At 42.4% G+C, this 25,460-nt stretch overlaps 1 protein-coding gene across 3 annotated transcripts in view; it reads right to left on the bottom strand.

Annotated features, from left to right (window-relative positions):
* sorcs2 (sortilin-related VPS10 domain containing receptor 2) overlaps positions 1-25,460 on the bottom strand; it is a 305,919-nt gene that overhangs the window by 69,552 nt on the left and 210,907 nt on the right. For all 3 annotated transcript variants that reach the window (XM_061030706.1, XM_061030707.1, XM_061030708.1), the window contains exon 4: positions 1,923-2,087. In XM_061030706.1, the coding sequence (XP_060886689.1) occupies positions 1,923-2,087 (165 nt within the window). The remainder of the gene's footprint in view (positions 1-1,922; positions 2,088-25,460) is intronic.

The raw sequence follows: 25,460 nt of genomic DNA, 5'->3' as shown, positions 1-25,460 counted from the left end.
CCTCCGTATGCTGCCTGCCCGTATGGAACAGATTAAAACCTAATTGAATTGCTTGTTTAATTACGTGTAAACTTATAAAGTTGAGAAGGAGTTGGGCTGACTCAAACTTACGAACCATTGAACATAATGTATGTCTTTGGCTTCTTTTCACACTAACTCACACTTCTGTGTTTGGAGGTGTGTTTGTCTGAAGGTGCAGACATGTCCTCGTAGGAATGACACACATAAACTGAACAATAAAGACGTCTCTAATGGAAAGCATCACATTTATTTTACTACTTTACCACCTGTTAGGAAACCTCTGCATCGCTCACTTAAATTTAAATGTGAAGCTAATCAGTGTAAGTTAAAAAAAAAAAACATATATGGACTGAATCCTCCCAATACCTCCCAGCAACTAAACATAAGTGATGCATGTGACAGCAGTGTGACGTCTCGTGCATGGCCAACCTCCTGGTCCCTGGGGTCCTCTGACCAGGGTCTGCTGGTTGTTCCTCGCATGAGGCTAAAAACTAAAACGAGACTGTGCCTTTCACTTTGTGGCAGCCCTGGAACTGAGAGCCGTGAACTCTGTGGACGCTTAAGAAAAGCAGCTAAACACTCGCCTTTGTTTGATCTGTCTGTTTTTAATTTGATGTAACTGTCTGTGCTCAATCCTTAATTGTGAAGCACTTTGTGACATCTGTTCTTAAAAGGTTCTATAAAAATCAACTTTACTGACGAACTCACAATGTAAGTGCAAGTTTCAAGATTCTTTCATGCTTCTTATTTAAAGAGCCCATATTCTGCCCTTTTTGGGGTTCGTATATTTAATCTATGTACCTACTTTTGTACGTTCACAATAGCTAAAGTCAGAAAAAAGTGTCTGTTTTCATGTACTGCTCCTCCTTGCTCCCTACGCTCTGCTGAGCCCCCGCTGTTAGACCCCACGTGGGCCAAGTCTGCTCTGATTGGTCTGCCGATCCGCTCTGTCGTTATTGGTCAGTTGCTCAGCACGCTTCTCGGAAATTTCAACATGAGCTGCAGGGCTTGCCACAACGAGCCAATGGGCTTAGATCAGTGATCTCACACTGACAATGACACCACACTGGCAAATTTTTATCGAGGGGGGCTAGAACCGAGCGTTACATGCAGCTAATGCTACAGCTAACAGGAGGACGTAGGAGAAGCCGCGTTTCAGCGGACTTTGAATTTTTGCACATAGTTGTGCCTAAACATGCACAGGACACATGGAAAACACACTAAAGAGCATATAAAACCAGAAAAAGCATAATATGGGACCTTTAAGCGAGCATCCAACACTTGAGTTCTGCTTTTCACGTTTCTTACAATAAATTACTTAAGTAACATTACAGTCTTTAGGCTGGTGTGTTGTTGTTCTAATGCCAGAGTTTGGAGGGGTCCTACGTTGAATGTTTTAACCACCTCCAGCTCCAGTGGAGGTCTCCGGTCTCGAGCACTTTATTCAAGGGGTTGGGGCTGAAAACTTTGGGAGCCCTTAGTCTAACTAACTGTATTCAATCCAGACGTCCTTAAGGAGCATCTGGAACATCTGTGAAATCAGGATAGAAACAGTGGGCACATATTTTCTTCTCTTTTTAGTCCAAATAATTCTGAAACTTCTCCTGACAGTGATTTGGTGACATGTTTCAAATATGAACGTCAGTATCAAAGTACGTGTTTGTATGTGGCAGCTGCTCTGTTTATATGACTTGTATATAAAGATTCGCCTCCAGCTAGTATGAAATAGTAAATCACAAAGTTTTCTCCAAAGTTGGTGTTCTGCTGCCGTGTGTGAAAAAGTGAATTTCAAGCCTTGCTGCACTGACAGCAGAGATGTCTCTCTGTTGTTTTCTTGTTTAATTTTTCAGCCTCAGAATAAGATATTTATTTCCATGCTTGTGCCTCGCTGTGATACTCACCCTGCCCTCCTTGCAGTACGCCAGGAGCTTGTCCTCCTCCTTTGGGTGGAAGACGAGCGTGTCCGGGGTGAAGGAGATGGACTGACGCTGGAACGAGGAGCCTTCGTCCGTGCTGATAAACAGCATCTGATCCCTTTCGTTTATGGAGGAGCCAACCAGCACCACCTGAGAGACAAACAAAGGAAAGAAGGTGAGAGGTGAAGGGGTCAATGGTTAATGTCCTGAAGCGTATTCATCGCTCAGTCAGCAGTGGGAGGAAGACGCAAAGAGGCTCCTCATATCAATACTTGTGCATATTAATCCCGTGCTCGCACTGGAAAACTGATGAACATAAATACATGCACGGCCACGTGTGCACATTTATTCAAGGCCATTCTCCACGCCATGAGAACTTTCCATCAGCTGTCCACGCTGCTTAGAACGCAGTGACACTGTATTGATTATCTATTCAGCGTTTTATGGCTCATAAAGTGAAGGCATTAAACACGGTGCACACGGTGACCTGCCAAACAACCAATCACAGTTATGTCCCCCGACACCCAGAAGAAGGCCCCGATAAGGGTTATCAATAAAGACTAATGAACGAGACACAACTTTTAAGAGCCTGAGAGACACTGGGAAGTGTAAGGCCTGAGTATACTTGCTTTTAGTGTCCACCTGGCGTTTTGTCCAGGCAGAAAAGTGCTAGCTGTGAGCACTGAGAAGAAAAGTGCTGCACGTCCGTCCTGTCTCTATGACAACAGTCTGTTACCAAAGGCCGCTGTATAACCGTTTGACACTGCTCCGTTACTTTTTATTGAACGTTTGATATTTTAGATTGTTTATTTCCCTTTCAAACACGGAGTGAGGAGGATCGGCGTCAAAATTACGGGAAATATCATGGCCTCCATTTGGAAAAGAGCGCCGGCGACGTCAACAGCGTCTTTCTGAAAAGTTGAAAGCGCTCAGAGTGGCTGCACAAAAAAGGCGTAGTGCTTGGAAAAAAAATGCTGGGCGCTGGTGCTTGTTTTAATATGCTCGTAATCTCGACTGCATTGGAAATTGAGGAAATCTCAGTGTGCTTTGGGGAATAAATAAAGGTTTGAATTGACAATTTTGAACATTTCTTTTCTAAACATTTCTCATGTGTGCTCTCCGATGGCTTGGGTTAAAACAAAAAGTTAATTGGGATTTATTTTACAACGCACACAAACAGCATCTGCTGCACGCTGGGTGACAAAGCTTCCGGGCAGAGAGCCTTGAACAACGAGTTCAGGAAGATGAAGAAAGAAGTACTTGACAATCACGGTCCAGCAGATCTTTAAGAACTCAACAAGTTAAAATTTAAATATTTACCAGTTGTTATTCCTCTACTGATTTTAAGAGCCCCAAAAGCTGCCAGGACAGGCTGCAAGTCATCTTTTTTAGTACAATCCGATACATTTCACATAAACGATTCAAGAGGATGTTTTCAGTCTCTTTAACTTCAGTGATTTCCTTCGTCATTAAACATGTCTTTCCTCTCGATTGGTTCATTAGGCTTTGAATTCTCCCTCCCATAACCTTGACACTCGACACACAGCAAACACTGAGGCTGCAGCTGAGTCATTTTGTTATCATATTCAATAAATTAGAAGAATTTGACTGCACTGAGACACACACACACACGCTGTGAAATAAGCACACACACACAAATCCTGCTCAGTATTCTGCTCATGACTGCAGTTAGTCAGCCAGCGTAGGGAGCCTCACGTCTTGCTGGCTGCTCTACTTGAGAGCTTTGAGTGTGTGTGTGTGTGTGTGTGTGTGTGTGTGTGTTTGTGTGTAACTTGTTCTGAACACACTACACGGTCAATTAAAGGGCCGGCGTTTGTGTATGTGTGGCTGCCAGAGGACGAGCAGAGGAGCTGGAGGAGGCACAGACGACGGTGCTTTTCCTCTTTACAATCAAATCTGTATTTTTATTTATTTGGTGAGTGTTGAGTGTTTGTTGTTAAAAGTCCAGCACGTCCACTGGAAAAGCTAAAGGTTCGATGCCTTGCTCAAGGGCACGTGAGAGGATTAACTAAAAAACGAAGAAGAAGAGTTCCTCCACTGGATTTAGGGATTAAACAAATATACTTCCTCTCTCATAATCCTGAATTTCTCAAATCTAAACTGCTGCTGGGCATGACTGAGCACAAGTGTTAGGATCCAGAGTTTTTAGCAACACGTTAAAATAGCTGATTTCTGCCTCCTCAGTCTGAAACTGAGAGATTCCTGATTTAAACGTCTCTCTGTGGTGCTTCCTCTTCATGTCTCTGTCAGGCAGGAGCATCAGTCAGATCCATCCTGCCTCAGACTATACGTCTCTATTTTCAGGACATCAATCAGTTTGACCTGGTGGTGCTCTGATGGACATCTTGAGGACGTACACACAAACACACACACACACACACACACACACACACACAGCTGCCCACACAAATAACATCACCAGACGCTGGGAGAAAATGTGCAGACGGACAAGAAACAAGTGGGAAAAATCCTGTTTGATTCATGTGGCATAACTGTGAGCTGAGGCTTTGAAATATTAACATAACGAGGTAATATCATAATATACTGTATAACAACGGTAACAAAGGTCAATGTGTGATGTCATCGGTCAATGTGTGATGTCATCAGGTGGCTATAACCTTGGACTCGTCAGCTGAGCTGTCTGAAAGTTTGTTAAAGTGAAATGAGATATTCAAAGATGCAGCAATGTCCTTCTTTTCCATCACTGAGACTACAAGGAGACACTGAGGACGACTATCTACAGTGAGTCTGAAGGGACAAAATACCATGAGATTAATCACGATTTAAACAATGCGAACGCATTAGTCTCTGACCTTAATGGTGATTAACTAGTTAATGCTGACAGCCCTCGTTTAATTACAACGTGAGGACATTTTGGTAAAATGATAACATGATAAATAAAAGTGCAACAAGATGATGAAATATGTCACAATAAAGGTTACCTCGCAGTGATTTCATGTTACAGTATAACATCTAACATATTGGTTTTAAGATTAGGTCTCAGTATGCTCTGTAATATGTTCATCTCCTCCGCTGAAAAACTTTCCAAAGAAAACTTCTCAGTTTCTCCAACACACATCGTCGTGCAGCTCTCCTGAATGAAAAAAGCTGTTTTATGTAGAAACCCAAACCTACGCCTTAATGACTGACATGTTTACATGCTAATAAATGTGAAAGGCTGAGGGTTAGGACCCTTCAAAGACAAGCACATGTTCTTTTGAGGCTCTGGTTAGAGATGTTAGTTAATCTAAAGAGTGATATTCTCTCCTCACATTGTCTCGTCTCTGATGGAGGGAAAACTCAACAGAATTTCACATTAAAAGAGTAAAAGTTTGAGAACACTCACTAGAGATGGGTGAAACAGTTTTTGTGTGTGTGTTACAAATTATGAGAAAACGCAAGCTCAGCATTTGCAACAAAACTCTGGACGTCTCTGCCAGAAGCTGTTAAAGAGGCAAACCTTGTAATCAAGTCTAAACGACCTAAGTGAAAATGTAAAATCTACATAGTTGTTAAATCTTTATTAGTGTGATGCAGACTTCTACTCCACTGGAAGTCTGATCATCAATAAAGTTTCATTCATGTCTTTATTAATCAATGTAAAAATAACATGATCTGTTGAAGGCCTTCTTGTTGAAACCAGTTTGATGTTTTTACTCTAAATAGATAAATTAGGAGTTCAACATGAGCGTCAAAGTGTTTTTATTTCTGCCAGCTCTATACTGGTTATTCGTTCTTTGAAGCAGGTTATTCAAGGACTGTGATCAGCTGAAGCCAGGCTCTCAAGCAGACGGAGCTCCAACCTTCAGCAAGGTGATCTAGCACTACTACGACCTGACGTCCCTGGCGCCGAGCCTCCACCATCGGACTGTGTCGTCCCCACAACCACCGCCGTTCATGCACGGCCTGCTCCGACCTCCACCTCAGCAGCGAGGAAGAGTGGACAACAGGAACGTGACCAATACAAAGAAGAAATCCTTCCTGCATGCTATCCCATCTCCCCCTATCCCCCATTTGTACATGCTCCCTCTTAGTGGCATCATCTGTAAATATTATGTCAATTTTCATTGTTATGCCGATGACACATGACTTTACCGCCCGATTACACCTGGTGACCACCTGGTCAAATACAACTCAACGATGCAAAATCTGAAGTAATAGTCATCGTTCCCCGATCAAAGATAAATCTTCAAAAATAAAGATTCTTTTAATTTATTTTAAGGCACAACATGGGCTGACACTTTCCTATATCTCTGAGCTTTTAACCCCTTATGAACCAGTCTGAGATCCTCTAGCAGAGGCCTACTGGCTGTTCCAAGGTCCAGGCTGAAAACTAAAGCGGGCTGGGCTTTTGCTGCCCCCCGACTTTGGAACAGCCTGCCAGAGGAGATCAGACTTAGAGTCAGTCCGTTGTTTAACTTCTCGACTTAAGACATTCTTTTACAAATAAAGCTTTCAATCTTATTCTCTGCTTTTATTGTTTGTTTTACTGTCTATCTGTTGCTTTTGACCTGCTCTTCTGTAAAGCGTCTGGAGATACCACTTGTTTTGAATTGGAGCTATACAAATAATGATTGATTGATTAATCGAATGGTTAAAAAGAAACTTAAAGATAGAGTTAAAGAGGTTTAAAAAGGAAAGACATCTGCATAACACTGTGGGAATTTTGCATTAATTCACCCCTCTTTCTCCTGCTGCAGTGACATCACTTTCCAACAAGTGGCACTCTTGTCAAAGTGTAAGCCTTCTTCCTTTCATACTAAAGCCTCACTCGTCGGCTCACAGATAAGACGGTGATAAACTTTTTCGGGGGAAGCAGAGAAGAAGGAGGATTGTGGGAGGGCAGCCAGACTCTACAGTCCCCCTCCTGTAGCACAAGTTATGATCCCCCGCATTTAAAACACTTTGATATATTCTTCCTCCGTAGCCGCTTCCTCTGAGTAATAACTCAGCGCTGCGGAGCACAGAGCTGCTATTGTGAGCAGCAGATAAAAGCAGACTCTAAACTTCCTGTGTCTGCTCTGGAGACTGTCGTGGTGTGACACATTAAAGGGACTTATAGGAACACAACTCGGCTCCTTTTATTCCGTAAAAAGACTTAAACACCAGTGAGACGCGCTCAGTCTGTGTGATGTTTGATAATCATTCGATCACAGTGGATCTGACGCAGAGAGCTGATCGCTGAGGGAGTCTTGCTGTGTTGACACACATCAGAGGGAATCAGCTCTATAATCTATTATAAAACAACACAATCTACTTAGAAGCTCAGAATAGCTCATGGAGGAGTGCTGGCGTGCAGCTGCAGCATGAGAAGCATGAGCGTCTGCAGCCAGAGGAGGATGAGACTGATCATCATCTCTGCATCGCATGTCTCATCTCTGAGCAGCTGAAGGGCTTTAATGCTCTTCTATACAACGGAGAAAGCTTGTACATGATGCACACACATGCACAAATGTAGCACGTGTCAAACACACCTGGAGATGATGTAATCGTACTGTTCATGTGCACAGAAAGAGGGTAAAGCTGCATAAATGAAAACTATGAAACTGAGCGATCCAAAGCTTACATCAGCCGTTTTTTAAAACTTCTAAGAGTATTTAGTACAACTCAGGTGAAGACCATGTTCACGTTTGTACACAGTGATTTGAGGCAACTGGTCGTAGAAAGTTAGCAGTATTGAATTAGCTGGTGATACTCCGGCAGATGTTGGAAAAAAAACATAAGCATGCTCACATACGTGCTCAAGAAACAAACAGCTGCTTTATAGAAGCTTGAAATGATGCTAAACACATTTGACAAATTCACAAGGTTGCCCATGATAAAACCGTTGGTGAACGAAACACTGACTGAACGTGAACGAGCGAGACTGCGAGTCACCAGCCTCAGTCACACACACACACACACACACACACACACACACACACACACACACACACACACACACACACACACACACACACACTGTACTGACTGAGGAGAGGAGGGAGGGCGGGCTTTGAGTGACTCTTACGGTCTAGAGAGAGAGACACGAGACGGGAGAGAGGAGCGCGCAACTGAAGTTGACAAATGAACGACTCTTTTCAGTAAGTGATTCAGTTCAGTTCGTTCACCCTGATGATTCGTTCGTTTTGAACGAATCGTTCACGAACTGCACATCACTAGTATAACATTGGTTTTGTGTTGAACATGGCTGCTGCCAGCACAGGCACTAAATATTAAGTCATTACTTTTCAGACTTGTTTGAAGACTCAAGTTTCGCTTGACCTAGCCTTGGCTTGGCTTTGTTTTCATTCTCTCTGATCATCCCTGTATCCTCAGTTTTCCCTGTTGGACCTCTCTAACAGCAGACATTTAGGTCGGTTACAGCAGGAAAGATGGTTGAATGAAACGATGGACGAAACAATACCAATAAAGCCCAGTCGTAATTCATCAGAATCGCCCAAGCTTTCTCATTGACATGTTTGTGTACACACATTAACAAGCTCATTCCATGCACATCGTTAGCTGCTCGTTGCTCACAGCACAATGCTTTCCACTCAATTACGTATGTAAATTGTTTGTCCTGGTTTCCACTGGGAGGGAGAACCTGTGAGACTGAAGCTCACTGAGCCGAAGTCTGCTGGGAATAAAGACCCGGAGAGCAGAGAAGCTGAGAGGACACCAACAGACAGAACGAGAAGACGTTTAATGAAGGCATGTTCAACCAACTGCAACGAGGACCTGGGTCTCTGTACATGGGGGCGCTCGACATAAGCGCTAGGCTATTGGCGCCGCCTCTACATGTGTCTTCTTTAACAACAATCTAATCCTGCTTTCTTTAAACTGACAAATGTTTCAACCTTACAGAATCTTGTCAAATCGAAAATAAAAAAAGGCTGATTCTGCAGCGTCACTTTATCTGACACCTCGCCCCCCAGCAGCTGTTTCAGGCAGTAAAAATAACTACAAAGAATGAGTCAATCTTGTAGCTGATGGCCTCGTTTTTCTTTTGCAGCTCATAAAGAGTTATCAATATTACTTTCAGGTTGTTTCGACACCAGCTAAAAACTCCTCACAGGAGCTTTAAAATCCTCAAGAAATGAAATAATCTTCTAAATGAGTCATGACTGTTGGCCTGACCATTATTGCAGAGTTCTCCTTAGGATACGGCTGAATATGCTTCAATGATGTCATGCTCTGTTGACAGAGATGTTCACATATGTGCTTTCACCAGACTTGAGAACTTTTCGACTCCGCTGAGATAATTCCTCATGTTTCCAGAGCAGTCCCGCTTTTGTCGATATCTTCAAACGAGTCCGACCGAGGCTAGTATCAACAAATGTCACTGGATTAAGTTAATCCTTCCAACAAGCTGAATCACTATGGAAACAACAGCAATTGTCTCCACTCTTTGTCCCATTTTTCCCACTTGGTCAATAAAAAAGGGATTTAAAGACTAAACTGACGCCTGCACGAGTTGCAGCTCTGCAGCGGCATCGTCTTCCTCACGCTCACGTCTGTGGAGGAGAGGTGAGAAATGATGCGTTTGGTTGAAGCAGAGTATCAGGGAGGTGAACATGGGCGACAGGTTGTCCTGCGAGGTGTCCGATACGGGGAGATGAGAGGTCTGAGAGCATTTTCTCCCACCTTGGCTACAGCTCAAGTGCATTAGCTGGAGGAGGGCTCGTGCATTATACATATTAGCTGCTGCTTTTGTACAACAGCAGAGGTGACTGAAACACGCGCAGCTGTGAAAATCCCACATCCTGGCTCAAGATCAGAGGGAAACATACACACACAAATACACACACTGTAAAGGGTCAACTTTTACAAATGACCCCCAGGCCAAAGTGGATTAAAAATGTAGCATGTATTTTGTTAACAAACACACCTGACTGTAGAGACACCTGTGCAACAAGAACTGTTTTACTGTAAATCTAAATTTTTTGTCTTTTTCTCTCATTGTCCATCGTTATCTATGAAACTTTACCTTTTTTCTTGTCTTCTGTAGTTGTATAAATCACCTTCATAACTAGAATTTTTGAAGCGTTGTTAATTATTTGTTGTGCAATTTCATGCAAATGAAGCATTTTAGATTTATTGATTTGTTCAATTTCAATTTGAAAGGATAATTCAGGTATAACAACTAAGCCTTTTATTTATTTATTTACATCCATCAATCTATCATCCATCCGTCCATCCATCCATCCATCCATCCTTCTTCAATCTGTCCATCCGTCCATCCACCCATCCATCTTTCTGTATATCTGTCCATCCATCCGTATATCCATCCATCCATCCATTCATTAAATTCATAGACATTTCTTTCATGCAGCCTTGATTGGTTTAGTTTGTTAGCTTGTGTTATTGTGAATCAAAATGAACGCTTTAAAACCAAAAAGTCGCACAATAACACTCAGAAACATGCAGATCGCGACGGAAATGAACCAGCAGCTCCAACGCTTTGGTTGCTTTGAAGAGCGTGATGTAACAGCTGTTTCTGGTTGGGAAAAAGAAGGATCTAAGTGTAGCACAAAAAAAAGGGTCATTCTCAGTGGGGATCCTGTCTGTAATGTGTCAGACACTATGAACAGAACTCTGAGCCTGTCAGTGGTAAAAATAAGCACTTCTTGTAGACGTCCTGTGATTAGACACATTAGCCTTGAGAGACTAGGCTACAACCTGTTTCACTGCTGACAGCTGAAGAAATCTAACGGAGCAACTCGTTGCGGTTAAGACACCTGAATCTGTAAAATGATATGGTTCATGTTTGCATACTCAGGAACTCCCTTTAAAAGGAACAGAAAGAGACGGAGAGAGGGAGTGTGTGTGGTAATGCTAAGACTGACAGCAAAGAGAGATTCAATGCAGGATAGTATGTGTTTGTTATAAGTGTGTGTGTGTGTGCATGCATGTGTGTGTGTGTGTGTGTGTGTGTGTGTGTGTGTGTTAGACTGCATGCCCCAGATTCAGTCTGTTATCTGAGAGCTATACTCCCTCCATCTGAAGCCTCCCAAAGCGCAGAGATTGTGACTGACAAGATCTTGGATACACTCCCCCCCCTCTCTCTCTTTGTGTCTCATTCCTCCGCAGCTCTAAAACATCTTACCCAGCCGGCTGCTGTGTACACTTTATTTTTTCACATATTCAGAAATTAGATGTAAATTAGGTATGCTCTGGTTACCAGGGCCAAATGAAACACAAAGGTTTGCAGAACATCAGACAACACAAAGAGTGTGTTTCCAGGCCTAACAAGAAAACTGGCTCACAATGAGTAAACAATGACTTTTTTAAGGCGGATTATTTGAGCCCTTATCTGAGTCTCAGGCTTTTCATAAATCCTACAAAATGCACATGCTGCGTTATGTTTTGGGATTTTAAACTCAAAGCTTTATCTCCAAACCAAATGTGCTTTTTCAGCTTTTCTTCTATGTGTAAATGAACCAGATATCTAAATGAATCTATAATTGAGTGTGAAACTTTCTTGTTGTGGCTGGAAACAAAGAAGTCAACAAACAAACAAACAGAGACAGTTTTTTCTGCTTCTTTAACCTGCATTGACACCTAATTTAAGAAATGAGGACAAGCTGTTGGACTGTTGGGGCGAACTCAGTGTGCAGAGGAAGACTCTGACATTGAGGTTAAGGAAACAAGTGGTCTTTGATTTAAAAGTTTTTATGTGAAATTAATCTAAATTTTATTTAAAGCTCCTGTGGTGAGGTTTTAACTGGTTATAAAACAGATTGAAATTTAACACACAGGATGTAAACTCCTCCACCAGGGGGCTCTTGATCAAAACAACAACAAAAGATGGCGTCGAGGCTGGCGGGGAATCAAGGAAGTTCTCACCACTACTTCACCCCCCACCAAACTCTGAGTTGACCATAGTCAAGACGACAGGGTGAAACCGACCTGAGGAAGAGAATATGTTTACAGACGAGCTAATGTATCCGAGTAGAATTTACATGACGTTTTTATCACAGCAGCACATACAGAAACGGAACGGCAGCTTTCAGTAGCAGCTCACGCTTCCTTATGCAGCGATCTTTGACGTAACATCATGTGTTTCCATGTCAACGACAAACATGGCATCTCTGTCATTATGGCCTCCTCCAAAGACACAGGCTGTTACAACTCTAAAATGCCAAAAGATACCTTAAAACGGTATGATAGGATGCCACAAAGAAATGATACTAAAAGGGTTCCTTGAAAGAGCTGGTACAGGGTACCTTGAAACGGACACTTAAAGATGGCGACAGAGGTCTTGTTGTGAAGGTGGGATCAGACGCCTTTCATTGGAATAATAAATAGTATAATCTGCTCTGAAAACACACCTGGCCCTTTTCTCGCTTTCATACTTCAAGCAATAATTAAGATATAAGGGAGAGATTTCCCTGCTTAAAAAAACTTCTACATACTAAATATGAGCTGGAAACAAACGAACAAATAATGATATTTAAATAGTTTAACCCGGGTTAATTAGATGAATCAACCCTTTGTAGATAGTTCCTCATGTAAGGGGATTAATGTGTTTTCTTATGACACAACTACCCTGCATTGGGTTTCCTCTCTGATCTATTTCTCCACATTTCTACATTTCCTTTGCCTGCTTGATGTTCTGCTTGGCTCAGCTGTCTCTAGCCTTTCTTTGTCTCTCCTCCTCCTCTGTGACAGATCTCTTTATCGTCATCGCTCCTCCGATATCTCCTCCGTCTCCCACCGAGTCTCTGTCAGTATCCCTCTCTGGCCGTGGATGATATATACGTCGGGTCTGAGCTCTCCATTAGAGCACGGAGACAATGATCACACCTCAGGAAAAGCTCTTTTCTTCCTTTTTTAATTACATCCCTCAGTCAGGTATACGGGAGAGGAGAGCGAGAGGGAGGAGAGGAGGAGAGGAAGCTCCGAGCAATTATTCCAGACTTAATTACATAAAGTAAAAAAATACACCTGTCTGCCTGAAGCTGTGTGTGTGTGTGTGAGAGAGAGTGTGTGTGAGAGTGTGTGTGTGGGTGAGCGAGAGAAATAGAGAGAGAGAGAGAGAGAGGAAGATGCTCTCTATATGTTAAGACCTTTTCCTCTGTTACTAATGGCTGCCATTCAACCCCCCCCCCCCCCCCCCCCCCACACACACATACACACACCCCCACACCCCCACACACACACCTCCTGTCATACTCCGTGTGGCATTGTTAGCGTTCATCTCCATGACAACTCTATTCTGGTCTGGGAAAACAATATATAATAATGCCACAGTAATAACCAACAAGTGCTATGAATTGAAAATGAACGATCTTATTTATTAGCAGATGAAAAGTCTGACTGCAGAAACACGGCTGACCTTGCAGAGAGTCGAGCTCCTTCATTAAAAACAGAATGAAAAACCCTCCTTTAAACACCTCGCAATAACGACAAGGAACTTTTCAAACGCACACCAAGAGTAGACTGGCAGGTGTTTTTTTTTTTTATTTGTGCTCAATCTATGAAAAGTAATGCACTTTATGTTGCATAACACAGGTAATTGGTAGCCAAGTTAGACCCGTCAGCTGTGAAATGTCATGCCAAAAGCGTCTGCTCTGGCTGTCCGGCATGTGAAAAGTTAAGGTGACACAGATAGACTCTGGTGAGGTGGTGTTGGAGGGTGAGGGAGGGTGAGGGAGGGTGAGGGAGTTCATTATAAAGCAAACTGCCAGTACACTAGCTTTTCCAAAGTTCATAGCAGTGCCTTAAACATAAGCAGATTGTTCAGTATTAATTAGAAATGAACAAAAGAGACCTTAAATGGTCATTAAGGGTAATTTAAAGCACACAATAAATGTCCTAAAAAATGCCTGAAAAAGGGACATTGAAGGCTGTCCGAAAATAAAAGCTGCAAAAACTTTAAACATTAAAACTGCATCAAAAAAGAAAAACAAGTGACAACATGGGTTCCTTCAAACATTTGGACCAATGGCACAGCGACGAGAACTACCACTTTGTACATGGGGCATGCGACACAACCGCTAGGCTATCCAGCATCTCCTTAGAACAGACTCTTACAGGGACCTTTGAACAGTTACTAAAATGTAAATCAGAAAAGAAAGGGAACTTTTAAAAGGGCATGAATGTATGCCTTGAAAAAGACACCTAGTCGCCTTGAAAGGAACAAAAGGTGAGCTTCAAACTGAGGTTAAGGGTGCCTTGAAAAACACACATTAAAGGGTAGCATTACATTCAAACAGATGCTTAATGGTGCAGTGTGATGCAGCACCAGATACCACAGGGTCAGAGATACGCAGCCTGTAACACAGCAGCCAGAATTTGTGGTATTTGTCTTCAGTTTTGCCTGCTCTAAAAACACGCCTGGCTCTTCCTAATATAAGAAATAATTAAGCCTTAGTGAGATTCCCCTACTAACAAAAGCTTCTTCATGCTGCATGTTTTAGAAGGGAGGGGGATTCTTGAATTCTCTCAAAGCAAAAGGTTAGATTCACAGCTCTGGCACTGGCCTGCTGGGTCACTGACAAGGCTTACATACGATGAAGTGAACCTGTTGTGGTGTGTACTACAAGAAGTGTTTCTTGGTTACTCACGGTTTGAAAACATTCCTTATAAATGATACGTTTAGGGTCTTCAGGGTTAGGGGACAGCAGTTGAAACAAACCCTTCAGTCAGAAGCTGAAATTATTTTTTTTTGCTTGTTAGTTATTTTTGCCTTTATTGGATGGGACAGCTGAAGAGAGACAGGGAATGTTGGGAGGAGAGAGTCGAGGCAGAGGTCGGACTCGAACTGACCGCAGCCCATGCACACGTGGCACATGACACAACCACCAGGCCATCTGCATCCCTTAAAATGAGAGTTTTAACAGAGCCGGTATCAGATAAATAAGGATTTTTTTTGTGTGTGCTGAAAATCATTCAAAGCTACTCTCTAGGTTTCAGAGTGACAACATGACAGGTGGACATGAGGAGACTATGGGATCTTGAATAAAAGAATCTGAAATGAAATACAGCTGTTAGACCTAGAAATCTGAATTTGTGATGCTTCACATTCAACCCGTTTAGTTTTTATGTTGCTTGATTGACTTACTTGTTCGAATAAAAATATGAGGCGACCTCCACAAAGACATTTAAAATCTATTTGGCTTGTCATCCAGAACTCATTCACGTCCATACTAATCTGCGACCTGCTTTATTCAGCCCATGCTCGCTGGGCCCGGAGGTTATCCCAGCATGCTTTGAGTGACGGGCGGGGTTCACCCTGTCCATCACTCGTCCTATCACATAAATACATAAACAGACAACCACGCTCACACTCAGCCTCCGACAGGAGAGGGAATCGACCTTCTTACTCTGAGATGACTTTGTCTAAACTCTGTTATCATTCTCTCCCGCTTCAATCAAAAAACTCCACAAACTCATCAGGAAAAGTTGAACAACAACAACTACTAATAACTTCTTTCCATATTTCTCATTACTGCAATTACTTGTGGACTCTGTGAGTGCTGAGATAAGATGGAGAGAGGGGTTCTCATGTCCAATATTTCTGCTCCTGATTCATCTGCAAATTTAAAACTTTGTTGTTATCTCTGCAGGACATGTGCTACACTAATCATGGCTGACTGGACTCCAGTGTATATCCATAAAAAGCATTATATTGAAATTTTAAACACATATTTATGTGCCGCTGCATTAATGAATACTTTTGGCCACATTTTCTCTTTATGTATTAGAGGGTTAGCTTCCACAGTTGCACAAATATCCTGAAAACTTCCCAAAGTTTTTGAGGTGAGCTGCATGTGTGAGCGCAAACAGCCACATTTTTTACTCGGCTAAACCTGGACTTTTATCCTGCCAGCCCCCTCATACGTCTTTGGGGTGAGATAGCAGCAGGAAATACTCAAGAAAAGTCAACGCGAGCTAGCAGGAGGGGGTGATGACTTTAATGCACTCGATCAGTGAGATCCCCTTGCACATATTAAAGCTGCTGCATTATGTTTCCTGTTCTCCAGTATGTTGTTCTCCACTCTTTTGTTGATGTTGTGATTCTGTTGTGTTTCCTCTGTTCTGGTCTCCAGGACCTCCTGAGAAACACATCTGGATCTTTCTTTATGCTTCACTATGTTTTAAAGTAGAGGTTCACTTTAACTGGGCATTGTGTACTCCTGTGCAGGCACTTTTTTACTTCATTAATGCTTCTGTCGGGGACTGGAGGAAAGCTTGACTGACTGACACAATTAAAAGCATTATGCTGCCAAGACCCTCTCATCTTACACACACCGGTCTGCCAGCCCTGCCCCCACAGCTCCGCCTGGCAAAATTCAATTACCACTTATCACCAGTGACAGCGAGCATCGCTCTGACTGGCATACATATGCCTGCTGCTGGACACTGACACACACAAACATGCACACACACATACACAAACGCAAACATGCACACACAGCCAGGTAGATAAAAGCAGGGCCAGAGACACACACAGGAAACCCCAACAATAAGGCTGTTCTCTGAGCTCTACTCAGGGTAAATCACTTTCCTATTGTTCTGTATATATTAACATTTTTGTTTGTGGTCTAAATGATTCATATTATAAAAAACTCTTCATGTCGGAATCGTCGCTGTCATTTTAACACCTTTTTAAACGCACAGTAGGTACATTCTGCTTCAATCAAAACGATAACAAAAAGATGACGTCGAGGCTGGTGGGGAATCATGGGAGCGCTCTCTGCTCCCCGCCGAACAAACTCTGTAGTCAAGACGACCAGGTGAAACCGACCTGAGGAAGAGAATATGTTTACTGACGATGTGTCCGATTATAATTTGCAGCACATACAGCAACAGTACGGCAGCTTTCAGTAGCAGCTCACGCTTCCTTGTGTAGCGGCCTTTGATGTAACACCCGGTGTTTCCACGGCAACAATAAACATTCTGTCTGTCATGGCAGCTGCGGCCATGACAAACACTGTTGGAAATACTTGAGGTAATGTAAGTACTCAACAAAAATATATATAAAATGGGTTTAGTTTTTTAAAAATAAATTTAGATATTTTAATGTAAACATTCTAATAAATTACCCCTTTACAGTTTACCCACATGTTGTTTTATATCTCCTGTGGCCTCATACAACCCCAACTTAAAAACAAAATGAAATGATGCCAGATTTAATAAATTGAACACAAACCAATAAAAATGTATTTTCTTAGAAATGAAACTGCAGCAGTCGTGGTTGATGAAACTGGAGTCTGGTGGGTTTGACTAAAGTCCATGTTTGAGAGAGGACACTCAATAGGGTTCACATATCACAGGCTGAGGAGGCTGCTGCTCTGAATGATCTGTTTCATACAAATCATCAGTGCTAGCATCCCTGATGTGATGCATCCTCTCACAGGGCTTTCAGCTAAAGAGAGCCGCACCCAGGGGAGTGTTTGTTTTCACATTTTGGCCTGACAGTGAATTTGAAATCGCTGGCTTTACATAGTTTGTCTTTTTCTCTTTGTTCTGCAGTTTGAACCAGTCAGAGAGTCATGTACAATAACCTCCACTATATCTTAGCTACTTGAGCTTTTAATTGCTTTTATTCCACCATAAGGTCAATTATCAGCGCCATGGAGAGCTCTCAGGATGAAGCGATCACAGCTCTCAGCGGCTGGAGTGCGTCAGTGGTCACCTGATGCTTTGTAACAGCGATGGAAGTACAGAATGTGCTCGTAGCTCCAAATTCAATCATGGCTGAACCTGCCAGTTACAGAAACGGACCCGAAAGGGGCTCAAACAAAAACACGAGGGCGGATAATGATCTTAATTGCCGGGGAGAGGTTTGATAGTGTCTGCGTGGGAACAAAAACCCATTAGCTCGATCATTTCACAACAGCGTTGCAGGGCACTTGTGTGCTGGAGATAATTGATTTGAACAGATATGGAGTATTTAATTGGCTGGCTGACAGTGTTTGGGGAAATTTGACGTGAAGTGGGTTTTTTTTTTATAAGGAGAAAAGAGAGTTAACTGCAGAATGGAAGACTTCAGTGAGATGTGATTCTATTTTTAACATGTATGAAGTTCAATGTAAGAGTAGAATTAATCCTGAGGGAATCTGACCCTCCTCATCTATTATAGTTTGTATTTTATGACTGTACTCTTTTTACAAATTTGAAGTGGACTGGACTCTTTTGGTAACGTGTTGTGTGTCATGCTTTTCCAATCACCAGTAAGAGGTTTGGACCTCTAGTAATCGATGGTATCAGTGTTGCCAGACTGAAAATAAATCAATATCGTACTGCAGCTTTTAAATTATCGTATTTTACTCAAAACTATCGTACATATAAAAAACAAGAAGTGGCATCTCAAGTTGTTGTGACGTGCGTTTTCCTACAGTGATGTGATTGGTTGCTCTTAACAATGCTTGATTGTGAGGACATTGAAATGGCAAAAATGATCGTACAATTGGCATTCTCTGTAGTTATTAAATCGTCAGCAGGAAAAGCAAAGACAAAGAGCAAATAATCAAAATGTATGATTAAGTTGTATAGGAGGCTTAAGTTAAGTTACTCTTACCATCAACAGCTTTAAACATCCCTCATGTGACAAACAGTGTCGTTATAAAAGTGCTGAATGATCCAACACTTCATCACTAATTAAAAAAAGGAGCTTTTTGATCCTTTATTATTTGGATTTTCTGAAAACGTCTTGAAAACACAACAAAGTGCTTGATTGCTGCCATCAATCATCAGCACTGAAAGCAGTCGAACAAATGAACTGAAAACAGAGCAAAGACAATAAATCTGTGTTGAATAAAATGTACAGTAGATTTTGAATCGATGGAGCGCGGCCAGCTCATCACACTGCATGCTTTTCTATTTTATATAACAACGATTTTCAATTAGAAAGACGTTCTGCAGCTTAGAGCACATCGCCTCAAGAAGTCCAATTGTTTTTTTTTTTCCTGGAGTGGCAGACGTTTAAATGAATTAAAATGTGGATGGAGGAACGTAAGACTCTCACATCTTTTCCACTTATGAAAGTTCAACAAACTCTCACCTCACCTTTGAGATGGTTTCTGAAAAAGCTAAAGATGAGACCTACTTCAACATCCAGCTGCTTCATTATAAACCCCCCCAAAAAGTGAATTTGATCACTAACCTTTAGGCTGTTCTAAATCACTCTGTACTTTTACAGTAATGCACTGTAACTTCTATAACTTAATGTTTATGTAGCTCCTTTGTCAAGTTGTTCAATAACTGTGCAAGAGGGTTTCTCCCACAGGATTTCTAACCCAATAGAGAGCATTTCCCTCCGGCATCTTACGGTGTGGTCCGCTTGTGAATGTCCCTGTGGGAACACAGACCAAACTTGAGGTAATTATGCAACAATTTCATAAATTGGTGATGATTCAGACAAGGAACTATAGGTGTAAAAATGTCATAAAAGTGATCAAAAACTTTCCGTCGTAATGCTTATGAAAGCTATATTGTTCTGTTTTACCGACAAGCTCTGTGACTTAAAGTTTCCCTTGGTAAACAATTTGTTTTGTGGGCTTTTATTTTGAAGGGTGAGAAACGGATGTGTTGCAATGCTGTGTTAATGAGGTTTAACGCCGGTGAGCGGATTAAATATGGATTGTCTCGTGTTGTTATTTCAGTATATTAATGAAGTATAGGATCATTAAATGACCCCTGGTTACACATCATCCAGTTCAACATCGAGCTCAATCTTTTCATGTTTGTAGCTGTTCAGAGACAGATTTCTGATTTTGACCCAGACGTGAGCAGTAACAGAAGCTGAGACAATACATCACGTTTAGATTTCAGTGTACTCAAAGTCGTGCTTTAACTTCTCCTAACACAAATCAGACTGTTCTTTGAGTGCTGAGGAAATATGACTCACTTTAAGGATCTCCTGTTATTGAAAATGACTGACATTATCTTCCCCCGTGTCTAATTGACGTCACATCGAGTGACTTTAATGGAGCTATTTTCACGTTTCTCTCATTTCCTGTCAGCTACATTACTAATTAGAGTAGGCAGCTGCATGAGTCCATGCCAAACTGTTACAAGCAGCATTTCAACACGTAAAACACTATAAAACACAATCTAAAGACCTCGCCGTGTTACATAAGCGCTCTAATTACGGCGAGATCTGGACGGACGGTGACAGGGAGGAGACACTTTTTCATTCCTGACAGCTGACATGTAATGACTCACAGTCAGACGATGGATAGGAGACAAAAGAGACGGAGAACGAGGCTGAGGATAACCAAAAATATATATATATAATGGGGGCTGGAGATTTCAGAGGGATGGGGCCGAGCGGGCTTTTGTGAAAAAAAAAAAAACTCTGAGACATCTCACAGCGGCAGGTTGACATCTGAGCAGAGATACGATGTGACCTATGAGCGTAAAGACATAATAAGAAGATGTAGCACCCTTCAATCCTCATGATGTGTCTTAAAAATAGAGCGTCTTATTACTGTGCCGTACAAGCGCCCGATGACTAATACCACCATTATTTCTGCCGCTGCTGTCTTTTCTGGTTTGACTCCATTCCAGCAGTCTCCCGCAAAAAAAACAAAAACCTCCCAGCTACCGATCCCAGGGATGATGAAATACCTGCTACACAAGACGTTAAAGCAGGAACGCATGTCAAACACTCCACTTTACAATACAATATAAGCTTCAGTGCTGGAAGAACCCGAGTTTATGCAGAAACGAGTCGTGGTCCTTTTCCATTAATAATTTGATTTTTGTGTCTTAGTTGGTTTGTAGCTGTCTGGTGACTCATCTGCATATTTGGGTTGAATATCTGGAATTCAGGATCCATTACTTTCCGGGAATTCCAATTAAAATGTACGAACCTTCCCCACAACTAATACCAGCAGAGACTTGGTATTTTGGTAATGTGTGCAGTGACTCTGGATACATTTCAAGGCTGCAGAGGTTTGTCCACCAAGTTAAAAAAAATGCATGACAAGGGGCTCTATCAAGCACAGAGGGCGTTCAACAGATGTGATTTCAAATGGAAAAAGGACTTGAGCTTATATAGTGCTTTTCTAATCTTCTGAAAGCGCTTTTACACCGCATGTCACACCTACACATTCACACACTGATGGCAGGTTTCTGTTGCCAGGTTGGTGTTTTTTTTACAGCCAGTGTGAAGATGGTAGGGTTTTTTTATACCGCTGAATGAAACATGAGCTAACATAGTTGAATGAAGTTATAAGCGATGTGCTGACGGTCATCTCGGTGATCAGGTGGCGCTCATGCATGTGTGTGAGGTGGGGGAGGTGTTGGAAGGAGCCTCGAGAGGAGAGGATGGGTTTACACTGAGCCATGAGGAGATCCAGCTCGCTCTCCAGAATAACCAACCCTGAAAGAAAGGGAAAATAGTCCAAGCGTTGCTCTGACCAGACGAATCTGATTCAACTGTAAAAGTGTGAGTCAGGTAGAGCCGTACAAACCTCCCCACAACTTCAGTCCCAAGAGATCAATTAAGACCTTACTCTAACTTTGCGTTGCTTCTCCTCAGCGACCTCGACAGCTTTGAGAAAATATCTGTGTGTAAAATACGTGTGCAGAGAACTTCACAGGGGCTAACTCTCACTTCAGTTAGCCTCAAACGTTGAATAAAAGCCTCCTCTGTGTGTCCCTGTGCCCGACTCATCTCCCTCTGCTTTCTACACTACAGTCAGACAAAAGGCTCCACACAGAGCAGCTGCCCGGACGACTGCACGCATGAGTCAGTCAGACAAAGAGGGGAGAGGAGCTGTGAGAGTCGATGAGGTGGTGTTTAGTCTGCCTGTTTGTTTAGCGCCGGCTTTATTCGGAGCTCAGATGAATCAACTGACGCGTCCTCAGCACAGTGAGGTTATTAGAAAGATAGTGGAGGGACAGTGAGATGGAGAGGTGAGACTTTATAATGAGGATGTCAGACCTAATGGGCATTATACACTGACCTATACTGAACTACACGCTGCATAAGTCTTTAAGAATAGATATGCGCATATCACTGATGATGTCCCATGAAGAATATGTATGGAGAACTTTCTAGTAACAGATTTGAAAGATTAAGAGAGTTAAAGATTCTGCGGTCGTGCTCGCGGCTCTGTAAGAACTTACAGCGTAGCCTCAGGCCGATGCTAATTCAGTAAGTTAACTTGCTCACAATGACAATACTAATTATTCACAAAGTATTCCTATTCACGCATAGAAAAAGCTCCTGAAAATGTACTGAAATCTTCATGGTAGAGCTGAAATTTTGGGGTCAGATCCCCCCCCCCCCCCCCCCCGTTCGTCTGATGATGTGTCAAAATCTGTCCATGGGTGACTCTCATTGCCTCCACAGCTGGTATGGTCTTTCTTTTCTTATAATTCTGATAATAACAATTTCAGAAGCCATGTATTTGTTTCTCATGTTTCTGCTCCATGTGCCTGTGAATAGCCCCCCCCCCCATCTTAGTTTAGTCTGCTAGCATGCTAACATGTGCTAATAAGCAGGCAAAAAAAAGCTAATGAGGCTAATGAGAGTAACATTATTTCCTCTTCTTTTCTTCTTTCTTTATTAGATATGACAGCTTAAGAGAGAAAGGAAGTGTTGGGAGGAGAGAGTGTAGGATGACGTGCAGCAAAGATTTGAACCCAAGGCCAGTGTGACGAGCTTCATAACCGCTAGGCTATCCGGCAACCAATTGCAGGACTTTTCTAACATTTTGACCTGATGATGATGATAATGATGATGCAAGATGTCATCAAAGGCGGATTTAGCTGCAACTGAACCTCGAGCGAGAGGCAAGATAATCTATTTAATGTTTTAAAAGTGAATGAGCTCATATGAGATGATTGTTTTTGTTTTAATGTCACAGTGAGTTCGGTTTTTAAGGACGTTGTTGCTTCTATTTCAGCAGATAGCCTGTCCTTGTAAACAGAGACACTCGCTCTGCCACGAGGAGGGGGCGGTGCTCTTTGGTCAGTGAGCGTATTTGACCGCCCGACTCTTCTCATAAAGTCAGAGCAGAAAAAAGGCGCGGGATTCAATGAAGTTGTTTTCTGTCACAAATCGCTCCATTCCTTTACATTCCTTTTCTTCTACCTCCCCAGTGGCCTGTAGGCAAAATGTGAGTGTTGTTGTGCGGTTTCGGGTGCTAATTTCCAACTCTGCTCGGGATGCCAGTGCAACATTACACAACTATCTCCTCCAAAAGTCGCTGAGATATTTCTTGACAAAAAAAGGAACCGTCATGAGGGAGTTAGAGGAAAAGTTAGCTTAGTAGAAACAATGTATCCTAAACCTTTACTGTTTAGGATTACGGTAAATGGTAAATGGTAAATGGACTTCAGCTTGCACAGCGCTTTTCTGACAACTCAAAGCTCTTTTAGACGGCAGGTCACACCTACACATTCACACACTGATGGTAGAGTCTGCTGTGTAAAGAGTCCATCAGTATTAACTCATCCATTCATACACATTCACGTGCCACCGAGGAGGCAGTGGGAGCAACTTGGGGTTAAGAGTCTTGCCCAAGGACACATCGGACATGTGGCTTCAGGAGCTGGGGATCGAACCCCCGACCTTCCAGTTGAGAGACAACCCACTCTACCAACTGAGCCCCAGCCGCCCCTGTCATGTAATGTCACTGCCTTTGAGAATACTGCAGCAGAGTTTTACATAATATCTCCGGCCTTTCACTGATTACAGAACATTATGTAATTTCATATTATGTTGCCATTACATTTCTGTTTCATCAGTATAACTAGCTCTGAAATGCTGCAGCAGCAGCTCTACTGAATCTGCTTGGCTGTAAAACACTCTGAGAAAGTGTGTGAGTGCGTGTGTGTGTGTGTGTGTGAGTGTACGTGTGTGTGTATGTGTGTGTGTGTGTCAGAGTCCTGGCAAGCTGCTGCTAAGGCTCCTTCAGTCTGCAGCTGCTGGCAGTGAGGCAGCGTTAATGTTCATGCCTCTTGTGACAGAGCGTCAGATCTGTGATTGCTAGCATGTTGTACTAACCTATAAAATACACACAGAAGCTGCACATAAAGAGAAAATGAGCCTGATATGGACTCTTAGACGCTCTACAATCTGCTCATTTATCCCTCAAAGATGCTTGTTATGGCAGCCCACAGGTCGGCACATAACGTCCTGTCTCTCTGTGAAGTAAAGGGATTGTTCTGTGCAGACAAAGTGGATAATGAAGGGTTGTTGTGGGTCCAGTTTCTACTACAAAAAAAATAAGGAGGACCGCCTTAGAGTTTCATTCCCGGCTTAACAAACGGTCATTATAACGATTAGAACCAAAACATTAAAAAAAAAACGTATGGTTTCATCAATCCGATTTGAAAAAGAGGCAAAGACTGCTATCATTCGGCCGCTGTAATTGTTTTTTCTGCTTTGTCAACATGGCCTACAGAAATAGAGAGTGTTCCTGAGTGGATGTGAAGCCTTGAAAGCGGACCCGAATAGAGAGCAAGAGAGAAGACGGCGACAAAGAGGTGACCTCTGCTCTCTGAAATGGAATCTCGTATTGTTTGCTCGGAGCATCAGAAAACGCTTTTCAACGTGGCTTTTCAACACCATCTGTTTTATTGACCCTTCATCCTTGAGTATGATAACGCCGCCCCGCCTCTGCTCTTCTATTTCTCCTCCTCTCTGACAGATGGAATAATGAGGCAGCAGAAGAGACATTCAAGTGGACGGGTGAGACCCCTATCGAGAGCGCTGGGTGGAAACCGTCTCTGCTTCACTTATTTTATTCCCCTACTAGTGTCCGAGTGGGCGAGAGAAAATCTGTTTGAATCTTTCCCCGGCTCCTCCATTAGTAATCTGCTCGTGTCAGGCTCACAATGACATCAAAGCTCACACAAAGGTAATGGCTGAACAGGAACTCATTTAAGTCTCAAACAAAAAAGTCCACAATGTAATTTATTTTAATGAACAAAACAGTTCATGGTTTGTGAACAGAAAGAGACGAATATTGAGCTTTTTTTCCTGAAAGGCAAAGAATTGAAACAAAGACTGTGGACTTAAATCAAAAGGATCAAAACACGACGGCTGCTCTCTCTATGTCAGTTAATACATAATTAAATCTGTTTTCATAAAGACCTTTATACTCACTTTTGTAGTTTAAAGAAGTCCAAAAACATGACAGAAAATGTATGTTTTCTTAATTAACGGAGCAATCAGTAAGATATCTACTGACTGAAATGATAAAGGTATCTTACTATATGATCAGACATTAAAGAAACATGTTATGTTGAAGTGCTGGCTTCTCTGACAACAATGCAGCAGTCAGTATGTCCTCCTTCTAACTTTAGATTCTGCTCCTGAATGATCTGGATTTGTTTGGACCAGAGAAGGTAGGCGGTTTTAAGGCTCCCCCACACGGCCGTTTTGGACGCCCCTCGGTTTCCCAGATATGAGAGCAGTTATCAGGTCAAACCAACAGGTGTTGCAGCGATGGAAGCGGGTCAAGAGAAGTGGTTCAGATAGAAGTGATTGTACCCGACCTAAAAAGCCTCTGCATGTTTCTAATAAGCTCCACGAGCAGAAACGTGCTCAAA

This window comes from Labrus mixtus, chromosome 23 (genome assembly GCF_963584025.1).
Source record: "Labrus mixtus chromosome 23, fLabMix1.1, whole genome shotgun sequence".
Classification (NCBI taxonomy): Eukaryota; Metazoa; Chordata; class Actinopteri; order Labriformes; family Labridae; genus Labrus; species Labrus mixtus.
The sequence above is the reverse complement of the archived record's forward strand: the minus strand, read 5'-3'. Positions and strand labels throughout refer to the sequence as shown.